At 50.6% G+C, this 17,877-nt stretch overlaps 7 protein-coding genes across 7 annotated transcripts; 5 read left to right on the top strand and 2 right to left on the bottom strand.

Annotated features, from left to right (window-relative positions):
• Window positions 1-439: 439 nt before the first annotated feature.
• DSM5745_05663 (histone-fold domain-containing protein) lies at window positions 440-1,157 on the top strand (the record flags this gene model as incomplete). Its single annotated transcript, XM_026747679.1, has 4 exons — window positions 440-515; window positions 572-657; window positions 707-797; window positions 853-1,157. 4 exons carry the CDS (start codon window positions 440-442, stop codon window positions 1,155-1,157), a joined length of 558 nt encoding a protein of 185 aa, XP_026603511.1.
• Window positions 1,158-1,640: 483 nt separating this feature from the next.
• rip1 (ubiquinol--cytochrome-c reductase catalytic subunit RIP1) lies at window positions 1,641-2,591 on the top strand (the record flags this gene model as incomplete). Its single annotated transcript, XM_026747678.1, has 4 exons — window positions 1,641-1,905; window positions 2,043-2,131; window positions 2,204-2,354; window positions 2,410-2,591. 4 exons carry the CDS (start codon window positions 1,641-1,643, stop codon window positions 2,589-2,591), a joined length of 687 nt encoding a protein of 228 aa, XP_026603510.1.
• A 622-nt stretch (window positions 2,592-3,213) lies between these two features.
• On the top strand, window positions 3,214-4,674 carry DSM5745_05661 (2EXR domain-containing protein; the record flags this gene model as incomplete). Its single annotated transcript, XM_026747677.1, has 1 exon — window positions 3,214-4,674. The coding sequence occupies one exon, from the start codon at window positions 3,214-3,216 to the stop codon at window positions 4,672-4,674; it is 1,461 nt and encodes a 486-aa protein (XP_026603509.1).
• Window positions 4,675-5,401: 727 nt separating this feature from the next.
• On the bottom strand, window positions 5,402-6,607 carry DSM5745_05660 (uncharacterized protein; the record flags this gene model as incomplete). The annotated part of the gene is made up of 1 exon (XM_026747676.1): window positions 5,402-6,607. The coding sequence occupies one exon, from the start codon at window positions 6,605-6,607 to the stop codon at window positions 5,402-5,404; it is 1,206 nt and encodes a 401-aa protein (XP_026603508.1).
• A 1,920-nt stretch (window positions 6,608-8,527) lies between these two features.
• DSM5745_05659 (putative UV excision repair protein (RadW)) lies at window positions 8,528-10,000 on the top strand (the record flags this gene model as incomplete). Its single annotated transcript, XM_026747675.1, has 7 exons — window positions 8,528-8,545; window positions 8,611-8,658; window positions 8,718-8,790; window positions 8,851-8,930; window positions 8,987-9,316; window positions 9,380-9,829; window positions 9,881-10,000. The coding sequence occupies 7 exons, from the start codon at window positions 8,528-8,530 to the stop codon at window positions 9,998-10,000; spliced, it is 1,119 nt and encodes a 372-aa protein (XP_026603507.1).
• An 822-nt stretch (window positions 10,001-10,822) lies between these two features.
• Window positions 10,823-12,733, bottom strand: smp3 (glycosylphosphatidylinositol-alpha 1,2 mannosyltransferase smp3; the record flags this gene model as incomplete). Its single annotated transcript, XM_026747674.1, has 3 exons — window positions 10,823-11,874; window positions 11,903-12,463; window positions 12,625-12,733. 3 exons carry the CDS (start codon window positions 12,731-12,733, stop codon window positions 10,823-10,825), a joined length of 1,722 nt encoding a protein of 573 aa, XP_026603506.1.
• Window positions 12,734-13,848: 1,115 nt separating this feature from the next.
• On the top strand, window positions 13,849-14,595 carry skpA (SCF ubiquitin ligase subunit skpA; the record flags this gene model as incomplete). The annotated part of the gene is made up of 5 exons (XM_026747673.1): window positions 13,849-13,903; window positions 13,975-14,066; window positions 14,130-14,297; window positions 14,360-14,529; window positions 14,589-14,595. The coding sequence occupies 5 exons, from the start codon at window positions 13,849-13,851 to the stop codon at window positions 14,593-14,595; spliced, it is 492 nt and encodes a 163-aa protein (XP_026603505.1).
• Window positions 14,596-17,877: the final 3,282 nt, after the last annotated feature.

The raw sequence follows: 17,877 nt of genomic DNA, 5'->3' as shown, positions 1-17,877 counted from the left end.
TGCAGCGAGCGAGCATAGCTGTCTTGAAGTGACAGAGCTGCACCTCCGGAGCCGTCGACCGTCATTATTGGGTACGCGGAACCACGTGAGATAAGGGAAGTCGAGACGCTTATCGCGTTAAAGCAGTTTCAAAGACGGTGACTTGGTGAGAGCTGGACAGTACTCGGTCCTTGTTACTTTAAAATAGAAGAGACTGAAATACCGGAGACATCTTGATCACATCGTTCACTCACAACAAAGCACTATTGTCAACACCACGAACTGCGCGTTCAAAACATTGTCTGCCTCGCGATATCGAATGCGGGACGCGCCAGAGCCTCTTCTTTCACCACCCGCTTCTTGAATCAGAGCCTACACCTTTTGGAGCATTCAAACTCGTCCAATATCGGAAATAGCACCTTGTCCATACTAAGATACTCCATCAGTCAGTCATATCGCAATGCCTACCAAAGATAGTAAAACAGTGTCCGGGTCCGATGCATCGCCGGAGATCACAGGCCAGAGTTCTCTTCCGAGTACGCCCAATATCCTTTCGGTTTATCGCAAGATAGCCCCTGCTGATATTCGACAGTCTCGCGTATAAAGAAGATCATCCAGCTGGACGACGATATTGTCCAATGCTCCAACAATGCGACCTTTGTCGTCGCAATGGCTACTGTATGTGGCTTATTCCCTCGCCTTTGGGCATCGACTGAACCAAATTCAGGAACTTTTCATCCAATACCTCACGGAACAAGGGCACAATGTCGTCAAGTCAGAACGCAAACCGCGGAAAACCATTCAGTATAAAGACCTAGGTAGGTCGGTCTACAGCAAGGCGTCTTGGGGGAATGCTAATACTGTCGGTTACAGCAACCGCAGTATCGCGAATAGACAACCTAGAATTCCTCGCCGATGTTATACCGAAGACGACAACGTATAAACAGTTCAAGGAGAAGCGAGCGAAGGAATCGGGCAAGGACATTGAGATCGAGAAGGGACAGCGCACGCTGAACGGAGCCCTACCGCCGGTACCCGAGACAGATAAGGAGCGCCCGGATGAAGATAAGGAATCATCACTGCCTCGGGGCTCCAGACCCCCAACTGTTGGGATGCTGGTAGATGGGCCCGGTGACTCGCAGTCCAAGGATGATGACGTGGAGATGGCAGATGATTGACTGATTTGGGTAATAGAGGTTTGGGAGCACGCTCAGGAGTTGTTCAGGAGTTCGGGTTTTGGGGCGCATTGAGTTGTATACTCTGTTGGCATAATCGTGTTTATGGTTTGATGAAATGATATCGTATGACGGCTGTACCAGCCATTACCAGCAACCCCGGCTATTATCAAGAACACCAACAACGTTGGACGATAGACAGGAACCGTCTTTGATCAAATATTTCAATGCCCGCGAAGTAAATCCGTAATGGCTCGACTTGAGGGTGCCTGACGTAGACCGTGGTACTCTATAGACGGTCACGTGATGAACTACGGGTGCACCGCATCCAATCAGAGGCTGAGTATATTTCATCTTCGGGAGTCCGTCGGCTTCAACCTCAGAATTCCTCATCTGCTCCTCTCTACGCCGTAACGCCCCAATCACCCTCCTCCCCGCCTCCATCGGTCGTTCTTCCTGCAATTGATCCGCAATTGCTCTCTCGCCATGGCTCTCTCCTCCGCTTCCGGCTCTCTGCTGCGCGCCTGCGCCCGCCAGCAGCTGTCCACAACTTCCCGCGCCCTCGTCGCCTCCCAGCAACGGTACAGCTCGAGCTTTGACAGCCCGTTTACCGCCAAGGACACCCTGAAGGTCCCTGATTTCAGCAAATACTCCTCCAAGAAGGCTCCCCGCTCTAACCAGGTCTTCTCCTACTTCGTCGCTGGTACTATGGGTCTGGCCTCTGCCGTCGGTGCCAAGGCTACTGTTCAGGGTAGGTGTCCCTGAATGATGTGATATTCGGAGGAAATGGAGCCTGCATACCGTGGACTCTTTGGGTTGGCTTCGCAGAACCATGAAACGGCCGGTTATCCCGCGGAAGAATGGGCTGACGTGTGGCTTTTGCGATAGACTTCCTCGTCAACATGTCCGCCTCCGCCGACGTCCTCGCGCAGGCCAAGGTTGAAATCGGGCTGGCCACGATCCCCGAGGGCAAGAATGTACGTTTATGTTTAGCCGAGGGGGCGTTATGTCGAGTTAGCACGCATTGCGACTAACATGGAATTCAACAGGTCATCATCAAGTGGCGTGGCAAGCCCGTGTTCATCCGTCATCGTACCCAGGACGAGATCAAGGAGGCTCAGGACTACGACTGGAAGTCCCTCCGTGACCCCCAGGCTGACGAGGAGCGTGTCCAGAAGGCCGAGTGGCTTGTCATGCTTGGTAGGAAACCATCCCGCATTTGTTTTGGCAACAACTGATCGCCTGACCCCTCTAGGTGTCTGCACCCACCTTGGTTGTGTCCCCATCGGTGAGTCCGGTGACTACGGTGGCTGGTTCTGCCCCTGCCACGGTTCGCACTACGATATCTCCGGCCGTATCCGAAAGGGTCCCGCCCCTTTGAACCTCGAGGTTCCCCAGTACAACTTCCCCGACGAGGAGACCCTCATCATTGGTTAAACGGGTGTATATCAGTTGCGACGTTGGTGATTGAGCGATTCAAAGCTTCGAGAGAGTGCAAGGTTCGTGTTTAGATGAATCTCCCTGTTATGTTAAGATTAGAGGGACCGTGTTTCTATATTGACCCACAAAAATGAGCCGCTTGTTCTATTATTCCAAATCCTGCTCCGCTCATAGAGCCTGTACACTCACTGCTCATGGGGGTCTTTTGTTGCGGTATAGATTCTGTTTCTCACTCCCCTGTTTGCGCTTGTGGGAGATATGGAACTGGTCCCGAGGCGAGGGGCGATGGACAAATGTCGCTGAAGATTTTGGGTCATGTATTCTAATCTACCTTTTCTCCTTTGTTCAATTTGAGCTTGCCTTACCTTGTTTTGCAAGTTGCGGAGTTCGAGCTGCCTGGTGTAGTCCTCTCTCTGTCCTATGAGTTAATCCGTCCAAGTCCTGTTCTTATTCTTGATCTTTGCTTCTCTTCCGTTCCACATCCATTCGGTACCTGCTCCCTTCTGCCTTCCTGGGCCGGCCGCGGTCAGTTCTTTCCCGAAGCAGCGTGGCGCATCAATTCAGACTAAAACCCGGCCATCACAAACCATCTACTCAACAACCTCACTCTCACATCAAAATGGCCTCGACAACCTTCCATGCTTTTGGCCTCCTCCCACCAGAGATCCGACGAGAGATTTACATGCTCGCAACCCCACCCCGTGTTGTGCACATACAAGAAGAAGCTCAAAGCGAACAGAGCTTTGAAGAGCAGTTCAGACAACGGTTGGACATTCGCGTACACCCGGACCTGGTTCACTTCGCACCGATATGGCGCCGCAGTATTCCCGGGCCTGTCAGTCAACCAACTCTAGAGTCGTTCGGAGTGACGAGTAGTCGGGGTGGACCACATCAACCTTGGCAATCAACGAGGTCGACGCCGGAGATCCCGCTGAGATGGCTCCATGATTATCCATGGGTGGCCTACCAGATTATGCGCGATAATCGGCTGTACAGCCTTACGCCTGTGCCGCCATTTCTGCATGTCTGCCGTGAATCTCGGATGGTTTTGATGCGTTGGGGATACTCGCTCGCGTTTGAAACTCGCACGAATGGTCCAGGGACATGGTTCAATTTCGATAGGGACGTGCTGTTTGTGGACCAGGACGGGGGAGGCTTCGATATTCTCACGGGATGTCCGTGGACTATCCTCGGACAATTTCATTCAAAAGATTTGAAGAGAATACGAAAACTGGCACTCGGAGCGAGTGGAGGTTTTTTATTCCCTTGGGAGCTCCACGATTCATGCCCAACGCTTGCACTCGCTATTCGACTATTTCCCAACCTGAAGGAGCTCCAAATCGTCCAATGGGAAGAAAACAATTTATGGCCCTGGCGGAATTTCGGACAGAGCGGACCTGCTCAGCACCCATGGTGCACCGGCACCGGCATCAAGGACATGGAAGGGGAGCTCTGCTCTCTGCCTGTGGAGGAAATTGATGCTCTGATTCCGCTCCTCTCATATACGGACGGGATTCGCACCGACATGCCTGCCAGCGGTGTACTAGGCGAAATGCTGAAATGCCACAAGCTTAAGCAACAGACCGATATGGAACCAGTCCACGGTACTGGAATCAGTAGCCCAGCTTCCAGCCTTGGCTTCTTCGAGCATCAGCAGCAGCACCTGGAGCAGCGCCTCTCAACCCATCGCGACAAATTAGCACAGTATCATCAGCGGTTCGAACCAGGCCTTGAAACGTTCACCTGGCAGATCCCGCGAGTACAAGCTGTGCATATAATTCCGCCTTCCATGGCAGCCTGCCTGCAACATGAGCGACAGCTCGCCTGGGAAAAATTTCAGAAGATGAAACAGAACTGGCGGGCGCAGCGTACCAAGACGGCACTGCCACCACTACATCTACACAGCATGGTATCATATCCGTGGACTGCTAGCCACCTAGACGATTTGGATGAGGACTTGTATGACATCCATTTTGGTCCCTACTACGGTGATGCTTCGGACGTCCTGTATCAGCATGCAAGGCAGTGGTGGGCCGAGGAGGGAATGGTCTCTGCGCCAAGTTCTGAAGCTTTTTTCTAGTTGAGTTGTATTAGATATTTATAGGTTGGGCCTCGGTCCATGAAGAAACCCGCAAATCAAAATGGCCTTCGTCCTTGTCCCCTGAAAAAGCCTATTACTGATTCCGAACCCTTAACCCCGATTTTGAGGACGGGCTCAGTTTTCAGTGTTTTCCCTCTTCAAGTGTAAATCCGTCATTTGCTTCGTAGGCTTTTATGTATCAGCTCTCAACTTCTCTGGATCCGTGATTCACTATGTAGCGCAACTCTGCACTCATAACCTCGTCACTCCCGAGTTACCCCAAAATGGGAATTGGGCCCTTCATCAAGAATGCCCTTGCCCAGACGATGAGGTGCCTCCTTTCCATAACTTAGTATGACTAACTAGGGCCTCCTCCTTCTAGTTCACATTACTTGGCTGCAACGGGGTCGCTCACGAAGTACGGGCGGCTGCTCCCCGGGGGCGGACTCGTCTGATTAGGGCTTATCAAAGTGGACCATGGCCCATCCAACAACATCATCGTACAACAGGACTGAAGCTCTAATTCCCGCTTGAGATTTCCCTTCATCTACATTTCCCATCAGGCAGGTTGATCAGATCCTACCCCGAGTGTTTGCGTTAAGACCACCGTGCTGTACTTGATTGCTGCAAATCCCATTGGCGCGATTATGAAAATTTATTGGTATCTTCGCTAAATAACAAATATGGTCTATCTATATAATGCGTCAGAATGGGCGGCTCTGGTGTATCAAGCGCGCTCGCTGTTGGCATAACTAGAGATTGACCCTGCCCTATGCTCCACATCCTCAAAGAGATGATCTGTCTGCGCAAGCAGAGGAGACTTCCTCCGTGAGGTGTAAGTCCCGAATGAACGTGTCGACCTCATTCTTTGCAGAGTCTTAACGGTAATCGTCTGACCCGCATCTGGCGCGGCGACTACCATTGTGCTTGGCGTGGCTGTTGGAGGAGGGGACCGAGTACCAGACCGAAAAAGCGGGTGTATGTTGCTTTCATCCGGAAGCTTCAGTGTGGAGGGTGGCTGTTTGGCGGCCTCTGATAGCGTGGAGGATGACAGAGTCGACGAAGCGCGAAGCATCACACTGTCAAGGGACCGTTTGATCTGTGAAGTGCTCCGCTGGAGGTGCTGTGGTCTGCTTTGATTGTCTTCACTGGCCTGGCCTTCATGATAGCCGCCTATCTTGGTGCGTGTCGTTGCGCTTTCGGGAAAGGAAACGGTAGTGTAATCAAGCTCGAATGAGTTAGGCTTGGAGTCTGACTGAATCAGTGTTCTACCGGAATAACGAACTGACCGTCGAGACGTTTCCCTCGAAACCGATGATTGGTGACGAGATATAGTGTCAACCGATGGAGATTGCGAGTCGGCAATGGACGAGGGTGTGTAAGATGTTCCTTTCTGGAGTATTTCCGAACGGCTGGGGGTGATAGTGCTAAGTTCGTACGAGATCAAAGTCGGCCATTGACTGCGGCTGTCATGATTCGTGATGGTTGTCAAGAGCACTCCGCACAACATTCCTTGTGAGAGAACCGAAATTGCCCATAAGACACAGCGAGAAATAAACAGTGCTTGTTGATACGGATCAACGTTTGACTTCTTCACCTTGCTCACAGCTTCCAAGGCGTTCCACGTTAATCCTCCTGCCGTTACCCCAGCAGCAACGATGAGATATCCGATGCCAGTGCCGTAGGTGATCGTTCTCCAACCCTGTCGGAGCAGCCTAGCATCAATCTTCAAATCGTTCGCGAGGATCAGCATCAACGCAAGAACCACAGAGCAACTGATAGTGCTGAAGCTGACAATGACCGCCTCGATGAAAGAGTTATCTGGTGTCAAAGCTCGAGAAGATATGTAACACACACCATCAAGGACAGTGACAATGATTGTTGAGAACAACGAGGCCCCTCCTAACAGGTAGCCCGGTGAGGCCTTGTGCATGATGAATGGGACAGGTCCTGCACGGACGGACAAGGGCTTGCGCGTTCGAACCGAATGCACAATACAGTTCAGGAAGAGCTCTCGGAAAAACTCCCGGTATGCAAGGCAAGGCGCGGCACCTGTGAGGATAAGAGGGTTTGAGGTCGTGAAAGCCCAGAAGGTCAGAGCGAGGAGGTTGGAGAGATGGGAATAAGAGTCAATGGAAGCTTGGTGGTATTGAGTTGATTGGAAGGAGCGGTTTGTATGATGGGGGAAGGAACGTCAGAAAAACACGGAAGGATTGGACGAGATTTGAGGATGAACATTGGTAGACGACCAGGGTCTTGTGTTAAGAACTATAGCAAATACTACATGTGACTTAGAATAAGCTGTCAATACCAAGCATTGACGCAAAAGTACGACAGACTACGTCTTCGGTCAAAAGCCGAGCAACAGCGATGTGTTATGCCTGGAAATATACCAATCCGGCACATTGATCGGATACGCTATAAGCTCTCGATGGCTTTCGTCCTCTCACTCGGCTGCTCAGTGCTCAAATGGTCGTTTATCTGGATCACACAAGAGCTGACTTCTGTTTGGCAGCGAGATCCTCATCCACTTGGAGCCACTCACTGACACTTGAGTAAGCATTATAACGAACACCCATGTATCCTCCACAGAGATGCGAGGGCTGCAGAGGTGCCCGTGCCTGACATGCCTAGACCGCAATTGTTTGTTTGAGGCTTGTGCTTCCAATGCTATGGAGCCAGCGATTGGCTGCTTGCAGTGTGAAGAAACTGTTCTTGTATCGGATAGGCCTCGCCAACGACCAATGTCAACAGTTTGTCGAGGCTTTCGATGTGCCGAATCCCAATGCTTTGCAAGTCTCCAATAATGGCCGTCAATTGTGGTCTTGATCAGACACGGGATGCGCTGGAAGTTCTAGAACCAATAAATCTCCGATCCACAATGTGACGTGTCCGTAGAACGCTTGGGGACAAACTACCGCCAGTTTGGGTATGAACTTCGAGGAGCCCAAAGGTTGGAACACCGACGTTTCTGTCAGCGAATTAGCCAGGAGAGACTCAAGTATTCTAATCCGGAGTAGACCATGATAAGCAATGTAGCGATGACTTCAACGAGTTCCGAGGATGCCAACCGAACAGGAGGCGACGAGGTAGTAGGAGTGCAAGCTTCTATCCAGTATTGCGCCACCGCAAGAAGATGCTATGTGAGCGATCCATGGGATATGTTCACTTTCCCTCTGATTAAAAGACGGCCAAAGCCCTGGCGAACAGCTCGTGCAAAAGTGCTGGATATGCTGAACTGCAATGGACACCGCTAGAGCGCGCAGAGGGTCCCGCATATATTCCGTTATAAAGTAGGGCAGATGGATGGTACAGGCTGTGGTTCCCTTGACTACGTGTTCCAGGGAGTGTGTCCAGTCCCTAGGTGTTCGGTGAGAGCCCAAGTCAGGATCCCAAGGCTGTTGCGGTTAGATGACCAGGGCTCAATGCATCGCAATGCACTCCGTAGATGAAGACGAGCTAGAGCCTGCTGAGCGCCGGTGACTGCCTGGAGCGAGTCCACGGGAAAGCGAGGAAATATAGTCTAATTTCCAGGCACTGGGAACGGGAAAATGGCTGATGAGCAGATGGACGTGGCTGGTGTCTGGTGGCTTATGGGCGGGACTGAGTGGCTGACCGCCTTCTGGCAGTTCCCGGCCCTCCATCTTGTCTGCTGCCAGCCTTGCCATCATAATTCATCATCTTCTGTTGCTGCCTCTCGGCTCATTTGCAGTCTTACATTATTCTCAATCCCGGGATCGCATTCCCCAATCTCTGCTAATAAAACACCTACTCCGCACCGCCATTAGTCTTACCTACTCTCATTTCTCTGTCTCCCCTCCCCCACTTCTATCTACTCCTCCGGTGGCGCAAGATGAAGCTCACATTCAGAGTATGTACTTTTTGTTGTATCGCTCACATGAACTGTCATGATTCATGCTAACCCTTGACTCTCAGGATCTGAAACAACAGAAGTTCGTGATTGATGCCGAACCATCAGAAACTGTAAGTCGCTTTGTTCGAGCTTCGGAAGCCAGCATCGATGCGGGGCTAAGTGAATTTAGGTTGGCCAGGTGAAGGAGAAGATCTCCACGGAAAAGGGATGGGACGTGCCTTCGCTGAAACTCATCTACTCTGGTTAGTTGATTACCTGCAATGTGTTGATCGATCATGTCTAATACCCGATCAACTTGACAGGAAAGATTCTTCAAGATGACAAGACGGTCGAGTTCTACAACATCGAGGAGAAGGGATTCATCGTGTGCATGGTCTCCAAGGTATGCCGCTTTCTCTCGCGCGTTCACTCTAATGTAATAACTGCTAACTTTCCTAGCCCAAGACTCAGCCGTCCTCCCAGGGTCCGTCGACACCAGCGAAATCAGTGACTTCCACTCCCGCGCCTCCTCCCGCCCCTGCTCCATCCGCAAACACATCTTCCTCGGCTGCCTCTGCGCCAGTTCCGGCAACCCCATCGCCCGCTTCATCTGGAGCCGCCCAGCCACCTGCAGGTTCTTTTAATGACCCCTCAGCGCTGCTGAGCGGTTCGCAAAGCGAAGAGGTGATCAACCAGATGATGAGTATGGGCTTCGAGAGGGACCAAATCAATCGTGCGATGAGGGCTGCTTTCTTCAACCCAGACCGGGCTATCGAATACCTCCTGAATGTGAGTATCGTTGGCGTTTGTATCTTATGACGTAGTTCCTGATTTTTATCCTTTGCGAATTAGGGCATTCCGGAAAATATCCAGCAGGAGCAACAACAACGATCCGCCGCTGCTACCCCTGCCGCTGCTCAAGCCCCCGCTGCTACTGGAGCTACACCTGCATCCGGAGAAGACGAACCGGTCAACCTCTTCGAAGCCGCTGCTCAAGCTGGCAACACTGAAGGTCGAGGCGGGGCCGGGGCCGGGGCCGCGTCTGGTGGTGAAGCTCAGTCGCTCGACTTCCTCCGCAATCATCCAACTTTTCAGCAGCTTCGCCAGCTGGTCCAACAGCAACCTCAGATGCTGGAGCCTATTCTTCAACAAATCGGCCAGGGCAATCCTCAGATTGCACAGCTTATTGGACAGAACGAAGAGGCGTTCCTTCAACTGTTGAGCGAAGAGGACGATGCTGCGCTCCCCCCGGGCACAACTCAGATTCACGTTACAGAGGAGGAGCGAGACGCTATCGAAAGGGTAGGGCTAACTCCCACTACGGACTTCATTCTTCAGCTAATTATGTCCTAGCTTTGCCGACTTGGATTTTCGCGAGACCTGGTCATTCAGGCCTATTTCGCGTGCGATAAGAACGAAGAGCTCGCGGCGAACTACCTGTTTGAGAACTCTGACGATGGTGACGATGCATGAAACAATCATCCGACTTTTTTTAGTCAATTATGATGTGGCGCTACTCTTATATCAATCTATTCCCCTCCCATAATGAGTACCGCGATTCCGCTTACATTATCTCTCTCATATCCCTTTTCCGTAACGGATGGACTCCGCCAATTCGTTAAAACTGGCTTCCCGCCATCCAGATGTGTTTGGAAACCATGATATCACGTACTTTAACCAAATTTGATATTTTCGCGCATGCCAGCGACACTGCTAAAATAAGCACCAGGCCTCAATGGATTCCATCATTCGCTCCCGAATTGGATCTATCGGACAGATCTGCAGGTAGACTGAACCACTGGTCCTACCTCGGTTCAAGCTAGATCTCAACCTAGATGTGAAGGCCGCCGGTTGCATCATGACCGCCCAGTGGCGCGGAAGTAGGGCTAGAGGGCCGAGCGGGGATCATAAACTCACCTTGAATTCTAATCATGTCAACGTACTCAAGCGTAACAAATTGTTAATATTTGAGAATAAGAGGATGGTATTGTCGCCATTAATTCCGACCCAAGAAGAAAGTAATAAAATAAGAGGAGGATTTCGTGAAAGAAGAGTACATAAGGGTATATTGTATGAATGTCCTGACCAGTTCAACCCGAAAAATCGCAAGATCTAGAAGTTGGGAAACGCGTAAAAAACATGTACAGAGAAGTGAAGATGGTAAAGAAAGGGGAAGAATAGCCTGATCATATTAATGTCGGACGGAAGTGGTCAGGCGAAGGCTTGCTCAAACGCTATCCGCAACCTTAGTTAAGGTCGACTGAAGGTGTATGAATAAGATGATAGACTTGGAGGCTAGCTGTCACGGCACTCGGGTCGTTGCGCAAGCCAAACTCCTAGCCCGCGTCGCCCAATCACCCGCTTCAAAGTGGGCAGAACGCCATCGGTGCCAAAGTCCAGGTCATCCAGACTAATATGTTTTCTGTAGGTCCACAGCTCAAGAAGTTCCAGACTCGATTCAGAGGTTTGCGGAGCCATGAACTGATCTAGAAAGGTGACGGATGTGGGAGCGACCACGAAGACAACATCAGGTTGTTCCGAACCTGATTCTAGAAACCTGCCGCGTTTCTGCTTTGAGGGACAAGAAGGGACCAAATTTTCAAGCTCACTAAGCATTTCAGGCCCGGCCTTACCCATGAAGTCTCGGGTATCGATGTTTAAATCCAGAGGCAGGGTAGAGTTGTCACCCAGTAGCCACAATGGCGGAGAATATGTCTTCCACCATACAACAGTAGCGGTTAGAGAGCGCGGTTGCTTTAGCGACGTATGCCACGTCTCTGTGGTTGCCGAGATGATGGATGGGACCGCGAGTTGCGTGGGCACGACACCTCCTTGATGATATATACCCATCAGAAACCCCAGGGCTGCATTGAATATGACCCAAGCAGCCAAGAATAGGCGCGACTTGCGAATTTGGACGCAGCTGAGAAGCAGGGGCACACAAGGTATTAAGAACCGAGGTTCCTGGTGAGGGAAAATGGACAGCATCGCGGTGGCTGATAATGCAGAGGCTGCGCGGAGATTCTTCATCCAGGAGGGTATGGAGCGCTGGTTATAGGCTTGCACAACCATTGCCACAAGTGCAGGGCCAAGAAGCTGAGGCAGATTAACTAGAAAGTGGTTATAGTGAGGGTGAAGTCCATGGAGAGCCAAATTGGAGTTGTCCGTGTTGTAGAGGAGATTATTAAGCGGTGTGACTATTGGCGAGCGCAAGACATCCCTGAACGATGCGGACGGTCTGTAGAACGTCGTGTCGATGAAGACAGCAATACAGAAGAAGATGAGACTGAAGCTAATGATAGACAAGAAGGATAACGGTCTGCGCACAAGCTGATAAGCAACGAGAACTGGAGGTGGACAGTACGCGAGACTCACTTGCGCCAGAAATGCGGTAACAACTGAAGGCCTGGAATGGCCAGGAAAGCTGGGAATGTAATTCTGTTGAAGACGCCTGCCACACAGATAAATGATAGAACAGCGCAGGAGAACAGAGAAGAGCGGCGCTGTTACCACCATTAGCCAGTCGATTCCCCACAGATTTCTGATCTCGAACCTTGTTATCAATGATACGGTTGATCAGAACTAGACCCCAAGCAACCAACAGCGTCTCGAGCGAGTTGGAGAATGTGTGCGTCTGATGAGTCCAGGTGACATATGAGGATGCCACCAACGCCAGAGCTACTCGCCGATGGCGCGGGAGAGGCACCAACTCGTGCACGGCCCAGTCTTCCAAGACGAAGCTCAACAGGAACATGACCCCGCGAACAACATAGTAAACCAGCTCCGCTGGTGGGCTTTCATCCCCAGTCTCGGTATAGAACCACTTCAGGAGGCTTATCGGGACGTCATAGATCGGCCATAGCGGAAAGACGCTGCGGATCGGGCGCTCAGAGGTGAACTCCCATGGTAATCGCGACGGGTATGAAAGAATTCTGCCTATAAGTGAAAGCGCATAAGCAATGCGAAGCCGAAGAAAGCGAGTGTCGAGCGCATGGTGTGGTGTGGTGTGTGGGAGCATCAGCCGCCCCGTCACATCGTCAACTGACCAAGCCGCACCAAAGCAGGGGAGAAAACGGTTCTGTAAACAAAGCGCTTACCTGCGACAACCTCGAGGCCCTGGAAATGCTCATCGGGGTGGATGTAGCTGGGGCTCAGCGCAAAGTAGACCCGAATCAATAAGAGGAGCAAGTATGTTCGCCTCCACATGGTTTGGACTTGTTGGGAGACGGAGGATTAGACAGATGGCAGTAGATACGGAATGTAACTCTTGTCTTGCACATGCTGCTGCCTTCAAAGACGTCGTGGAACCGATCAAGGATGATCACGGCGCGACATCGAGACGCGGGTCGCTGGTCTAAGAAGTTCAAAGAATCTCGGGAGGAAAAAGAACCCTTGGAAAGCAGATATTTTACCCAAAAAAGCAAAGTCGAAGAAAGTAAGAAAAGAAAGAGGCAGAAAAACAAAAACAAATTGAAAACCGGGCATGCGATTCAGGGAGGGCCGCGAGTGGATGAGAGAGACGCGTTGGAGAATGATATCACTAAGACAAACTATCGATCCCAGCTCATTCGATTCGGACAGCGAGTTCCAGACTCGATCGCAAAACTAATCGAGTGGATCGATATCAAGTGGCTCTTTCATTGAAGGTGATAAAGAAATGCCTGGGCACCAAGAGCCGCATTCAGGCCGCCTACGACTGTAGTACTCTGCAAATTCGTTCTTGACAATATCTGGTCTTTATCCGTGGACAAAGTAGAGTCCTTCTATTTCAGGCTGCCTTTGAAGCACAACATGCCATCTGGATTGCGGAATAGCCTAGAAGCCTTTGGCAAACACCAGGAAGAAAGAACACTCCACTCTTGCAGACGAACACTAGGCAAAAGAGGTCTTTGACAGTGCGTGGCTGGTGCCTGCAAGAGCACCATGGAAATAGAGGGCACTAGGCTCAGTGACAATGAGAATGACGGACATCTTGCCCGCACTAAGTCTGACTTTGTATCTTCCTGACTGGCACCGCTCACCTCTTTCTTCCTGCCTGCCTACTTATACCTCCTCATTTCCCTTGCCTCCGAGCCTTCTTCATCCACAGCAGCTCTCTTCTCTCTGAGATCTTGTGAATCTACACTTCCGGAACTACCCAGCCACTCAAAAATCCCCTGCAATCGGTAGGTCATTCACCCAAGCGCATGCACTCCCCGCCTTTGGACCCCTCGTACCTTAACACCAGAGCCCGCCTCAGAGCTTGCACAATCCAACCTACCACTTTCAATTCCTCAGACTCCAGCACTAACGCCGATTTACAGCAACCCCGAATTTTCAAGATGGCTGAGAAAACTCTTATCATGGAGAGCAACGATGGCAAGAAGATCGAAGTCCGTATGTGTTTCCCCGGGACTGCTTCCCCCAAAGTGTTTCTGTTGTCTTGAGGATGTGCTAACACTCACTAGCTATCGATGTTGCCTCACGCTCTATTCTCATCAAGAACATGATCGATGACCTGCCTGAAGGCGCATTCGAGGAGGCTATCCCCATTTCCAATGTGAGTCACATTTTTGAAACCATAATCCGGGTCAAGCTCCAATCTAACTTTTCCTCAACCTAGGTCTCGGAGAACGTCCTGACCAAGGTCATCGAATGGTGCACTCACCACCGAAGCGACCCTCCCAGCTCCGGTGACGACGACGACACCCGCCGCAAGACCACCGACATTGACGAGTGGGACCAGAAGTTCATGCAGGTCGACCAGGAAATGCTGTTTGAGATCATCTTGGTACGCATAATCCTTGTCCGTTTAATATACGGTCTTGACAGTTACTAACCTTTCCGTTATAGGCCGCCAACTACCTTGACATCAAGCCTCTTCTTGACATCGGCTGCAAGACCGTCGCGAACATGATCAAGGGCAAGTCCCCCGAGGAGATTCGCAAGACCTTCAACATCCAGAACGACTTCACCCCCGAGGAGGAGGACCAGATCCGCCGTGAGAATGAGTGGGCTGAGGAGTAAGTCCCGAAACCGGAAACCCCGGTTGACTTGCATCTGCTAACATTTCACTTCCTAGCCGTTAAACGCCTCATCTCGGAATGTTTCCTTTGCTCTCTATGTGGACTGCTAGACGGCCCTTAATGACAAACACACGATGAGTTGGTTCCTGGACTTTGCTACCAAAAATGGGTCGTCTAGCTCCACGGCGTTATGGGATACTAGTACTCTGCGGTTTCGTCTTGTTTTCTCTCTTTTTGTCACTCGTTCTAGTACCTGGTTACGTTACCCCCAAATGCTGCATCTGTTTTCCTTAAAATGGCCAAGGAATGGATTGACCTATTGCACCGATTGACCGATAGATTACCAAATTTCACTTTCATTTCTTCGCTTGACTTAGCAATGTTCGCGCATGATAGATTTCTATTCTTCTTGTCTTTAGTAGCTATAGTTTGTCCCTTTTCTTTGTTTCTGGCAGTGGACCTGTAACCTAGGGCACCTTGCACTTTGTATTGCTTCTCTCATAATAAAACCACCTGGGACGACAGCATCGCGAAAGCTAGAAATCATTCTCTCAGAGAACACACGGCATCTAAGCCCTGAGCTCGAGTGCGCGGAATATGGCTGTCGTTACCAAAGGCTCAGGGATGAGTAGAGAGCTCAAACTACTCACAAAGCTTGATGTACGTAGACTAGGGCATGCAAGAAATCTGGGAAATGACTCGCGTCTCAAGTAGGACTACGAATCGATCACCCACTTGGGGAACCATCCCAACATACTACTGATCTGGTGTCAGATGCACTTGAGGTCTCGCTATGTTCCAGTCTACAATCACCATGCGCTCAATATACCGTTCAATGCTCATTACCCATCAGATTTTCGATTTGTGTTTCTTTTCTTGTTTCCCTAAGAGCTCGCGTACAGTGACTTGCAACAAGAAAGCAGTGGAGTCCATTCCCTCATGAGAGCCCGTCACCACAGACCCGCTTGGCCACTAGTTCCAATATGTCCGACCGCTCATCTCAAGGTCATTCAGAGACGAGGTGCGCTTGTCGATGGTAAATCATGGTTCCGAACAAATTTTTGTGGATAGCCCGAGGCGAGGGAGAAGGTTGGGAAGAAAGATAGAATAAAGGAGAGCGGGTATTCGATCGTATGCAAGTGAAGACGGGTTTCGTGAGTGGATTCTTATTGGCAGCTAAAGCATCGCGAGTTGGAAGGATTTCTCGGCCGTGCGTGTATGTGTATCACAGTTGAATTGAACGGAGAAAGATCCCAGGAAAACAAAGTGTTGACGTCTCGGTCGGGAAAGAAAGCACGAGCTTAGATACCGAGACGGGTCTTGCGCCAGTGTCGTCGCTTAGCGTTGTATCTGCAGAGAAGACCATGTTAGATGCGAGTTCTCTTTATACCCTTGTGCCTGGTTTCTTGCGACCGCCGTGCGTGCGTATTTTCCTAACAATATCTGATCCGGCCGTACCGAGGACATATCGAGTCAATGTTGTATAAATCGAGATCCTTGCTTTCAAACCACGTAGTTCCTCCTCTTCTGCGCACTGGTCGAAGAAAACCGGCTGATGGGCTCGTTGTAGGCTGGACTAGATTGTATTTACCTAATGGTGTTACCGGTCCTGAGGCGAATCCACTGGGGGATGGGACGGTTCTGCTTCTGAGCTTTGGCAAGCTTTTGCTTGGTGCGGAAACTCTTGTGGCTCTATATCGACGGACGTTGCGTTAGCCAGCGGTCACTCATTTGGCCTCATAAGTCATCCTGGCGGAGCGGACGGAGAAAAACGGGCTGGACGAAAAGAAGATTCATCCAGCATGTCGGCAAAGGTGTGGAATGTCACTAACCGGCATCTTGATGGGTTGTCGCGACGGCGAGCTGGGTGTATGGACTGGCGGTAGTGAGGTTGTCGACCGTCTCCAGGTCTTTTCGTCGGTGGATATTTTTTGGTGCGGACAGGGTTAGCGCTTCGCTTCCGAAGACCATGTGATTATCCATGCCTTAGGCAGAAATTACCGCTCTGGCCTGCAATCGAGATCCACCTGTTCGAATAGCCATCGTCATAGTCCATAAGTACCATGAGTATCTATTCCATGTCCAAGTCGCCCAAAGCTACTATACTAACCAAGTTGTCTGTTATAACTATGTCCTTATTCCAAAATAGATACTCCCTTCTGTGATATAACACGGACATGGTCTACGGCATGGACACGGGTTCAGGTAGCGTTTGATTACGTGCAGGCCAGAGGGTCAGATATCATTCCAGGCAAGCACAGACAGATCCCCGAGTTAGGGCCAGGTAAAGCATTTGTTACACTTTCGATGGTTCATAACTTGATATGTTCATGTACACATATGTCTGCAAGGATGCCACCACTTTTGGAACCACGTAGCCAGAACCGATTGACTACATGGCTCAGGAGTCATCAAGCAATCTTCACGAGCTGAGTTTTACCATGATGCGCCATCCACGCCTACAAGCCCGTTTCCAAGACTGACAGAATAGCATTGTACTCTCCAGTATTTGGCGGCATCGTCTACGGTTGTTTGGCAAGTGGGGGACGATTTGAGTCGGAGTCTTGGAGCACCTAGTCCCAGGAATCTTAGAAGCGGTTGTGATCGAGGACCATATATTCCAACAGATGCCACTCAGCTTGCACAATTCATTGCGCATAAGCGAGTGGCTAGATCCGATGTTTGGCGTAGTACAAGCTCTGTCAGACTGTCAGATCATGTCAGACTGGTAGGAGTGTGATCAGTTAGGCCTTCCAAGTTCCATGGCAATCTAACGAACTAGGTGCTGCAGAACTTCATTTCATAGGCAACCATCCAACGCGGCCATGCTTCAAAGTCCGGAGACACGTTAGCGATTCGCTGAAGAAATCGACTGTCATCCTTGGAACGGCGGTCGAGTTTGATGGCTAGAAGGGTCCATGCTAGATGTTTTTCGCCCCTCTCGTGCACAGATTTGATAGAAAGACCCAGAGGTGTATAGAATGAACGCGCCAGAGTAAAATAATAGTGGCATTATGTATCTTCCTCAAGCCCGCAGTCAGTAAAGTGTTGTTTTGATGAGTGGTATCAGCACTTAGCAAGGAGTATGGCAGCTTCTAGACCATTCATACAACTCCTCGGGGATTCGGGGGTCCGAGGCCGCGGCGCCTTGCAAGCGAGAACACGGAATACGTCCATCTCTGTATAAGTTTTAGGGCGGTCGTATTCGTTTGGAATAAATTTGGAACGGACTTAGGAGTTAGCGCCGCATCTCTCCCCCCACTTGTAAGTCAGTCCCCAACAGGCAAAAGAACAATCCATACGAATTACTCCGTGCAGGCAACTACTCCGTAGGCATAGATAATT

The sequence above is a fragment of the Aspergillus mulundensis genome (assembly GCF_003369625.1).
Source record: "Aspergillus mulundensis strain DSM 5745 chromosome Unknown scaffold_5, whole genome shotgun sequence".
NCBI lineage: Eukaryota > Fungi > Ascomycota > Eurotiomycetes > Eurotiales > Aspergillaceae > Aspergillus > Aspergillus mulundensis.
Note: the sequence above shows the minus strand (reverse complement) of the source record. Positions and strands in the feature narration are given on the sequence as shown.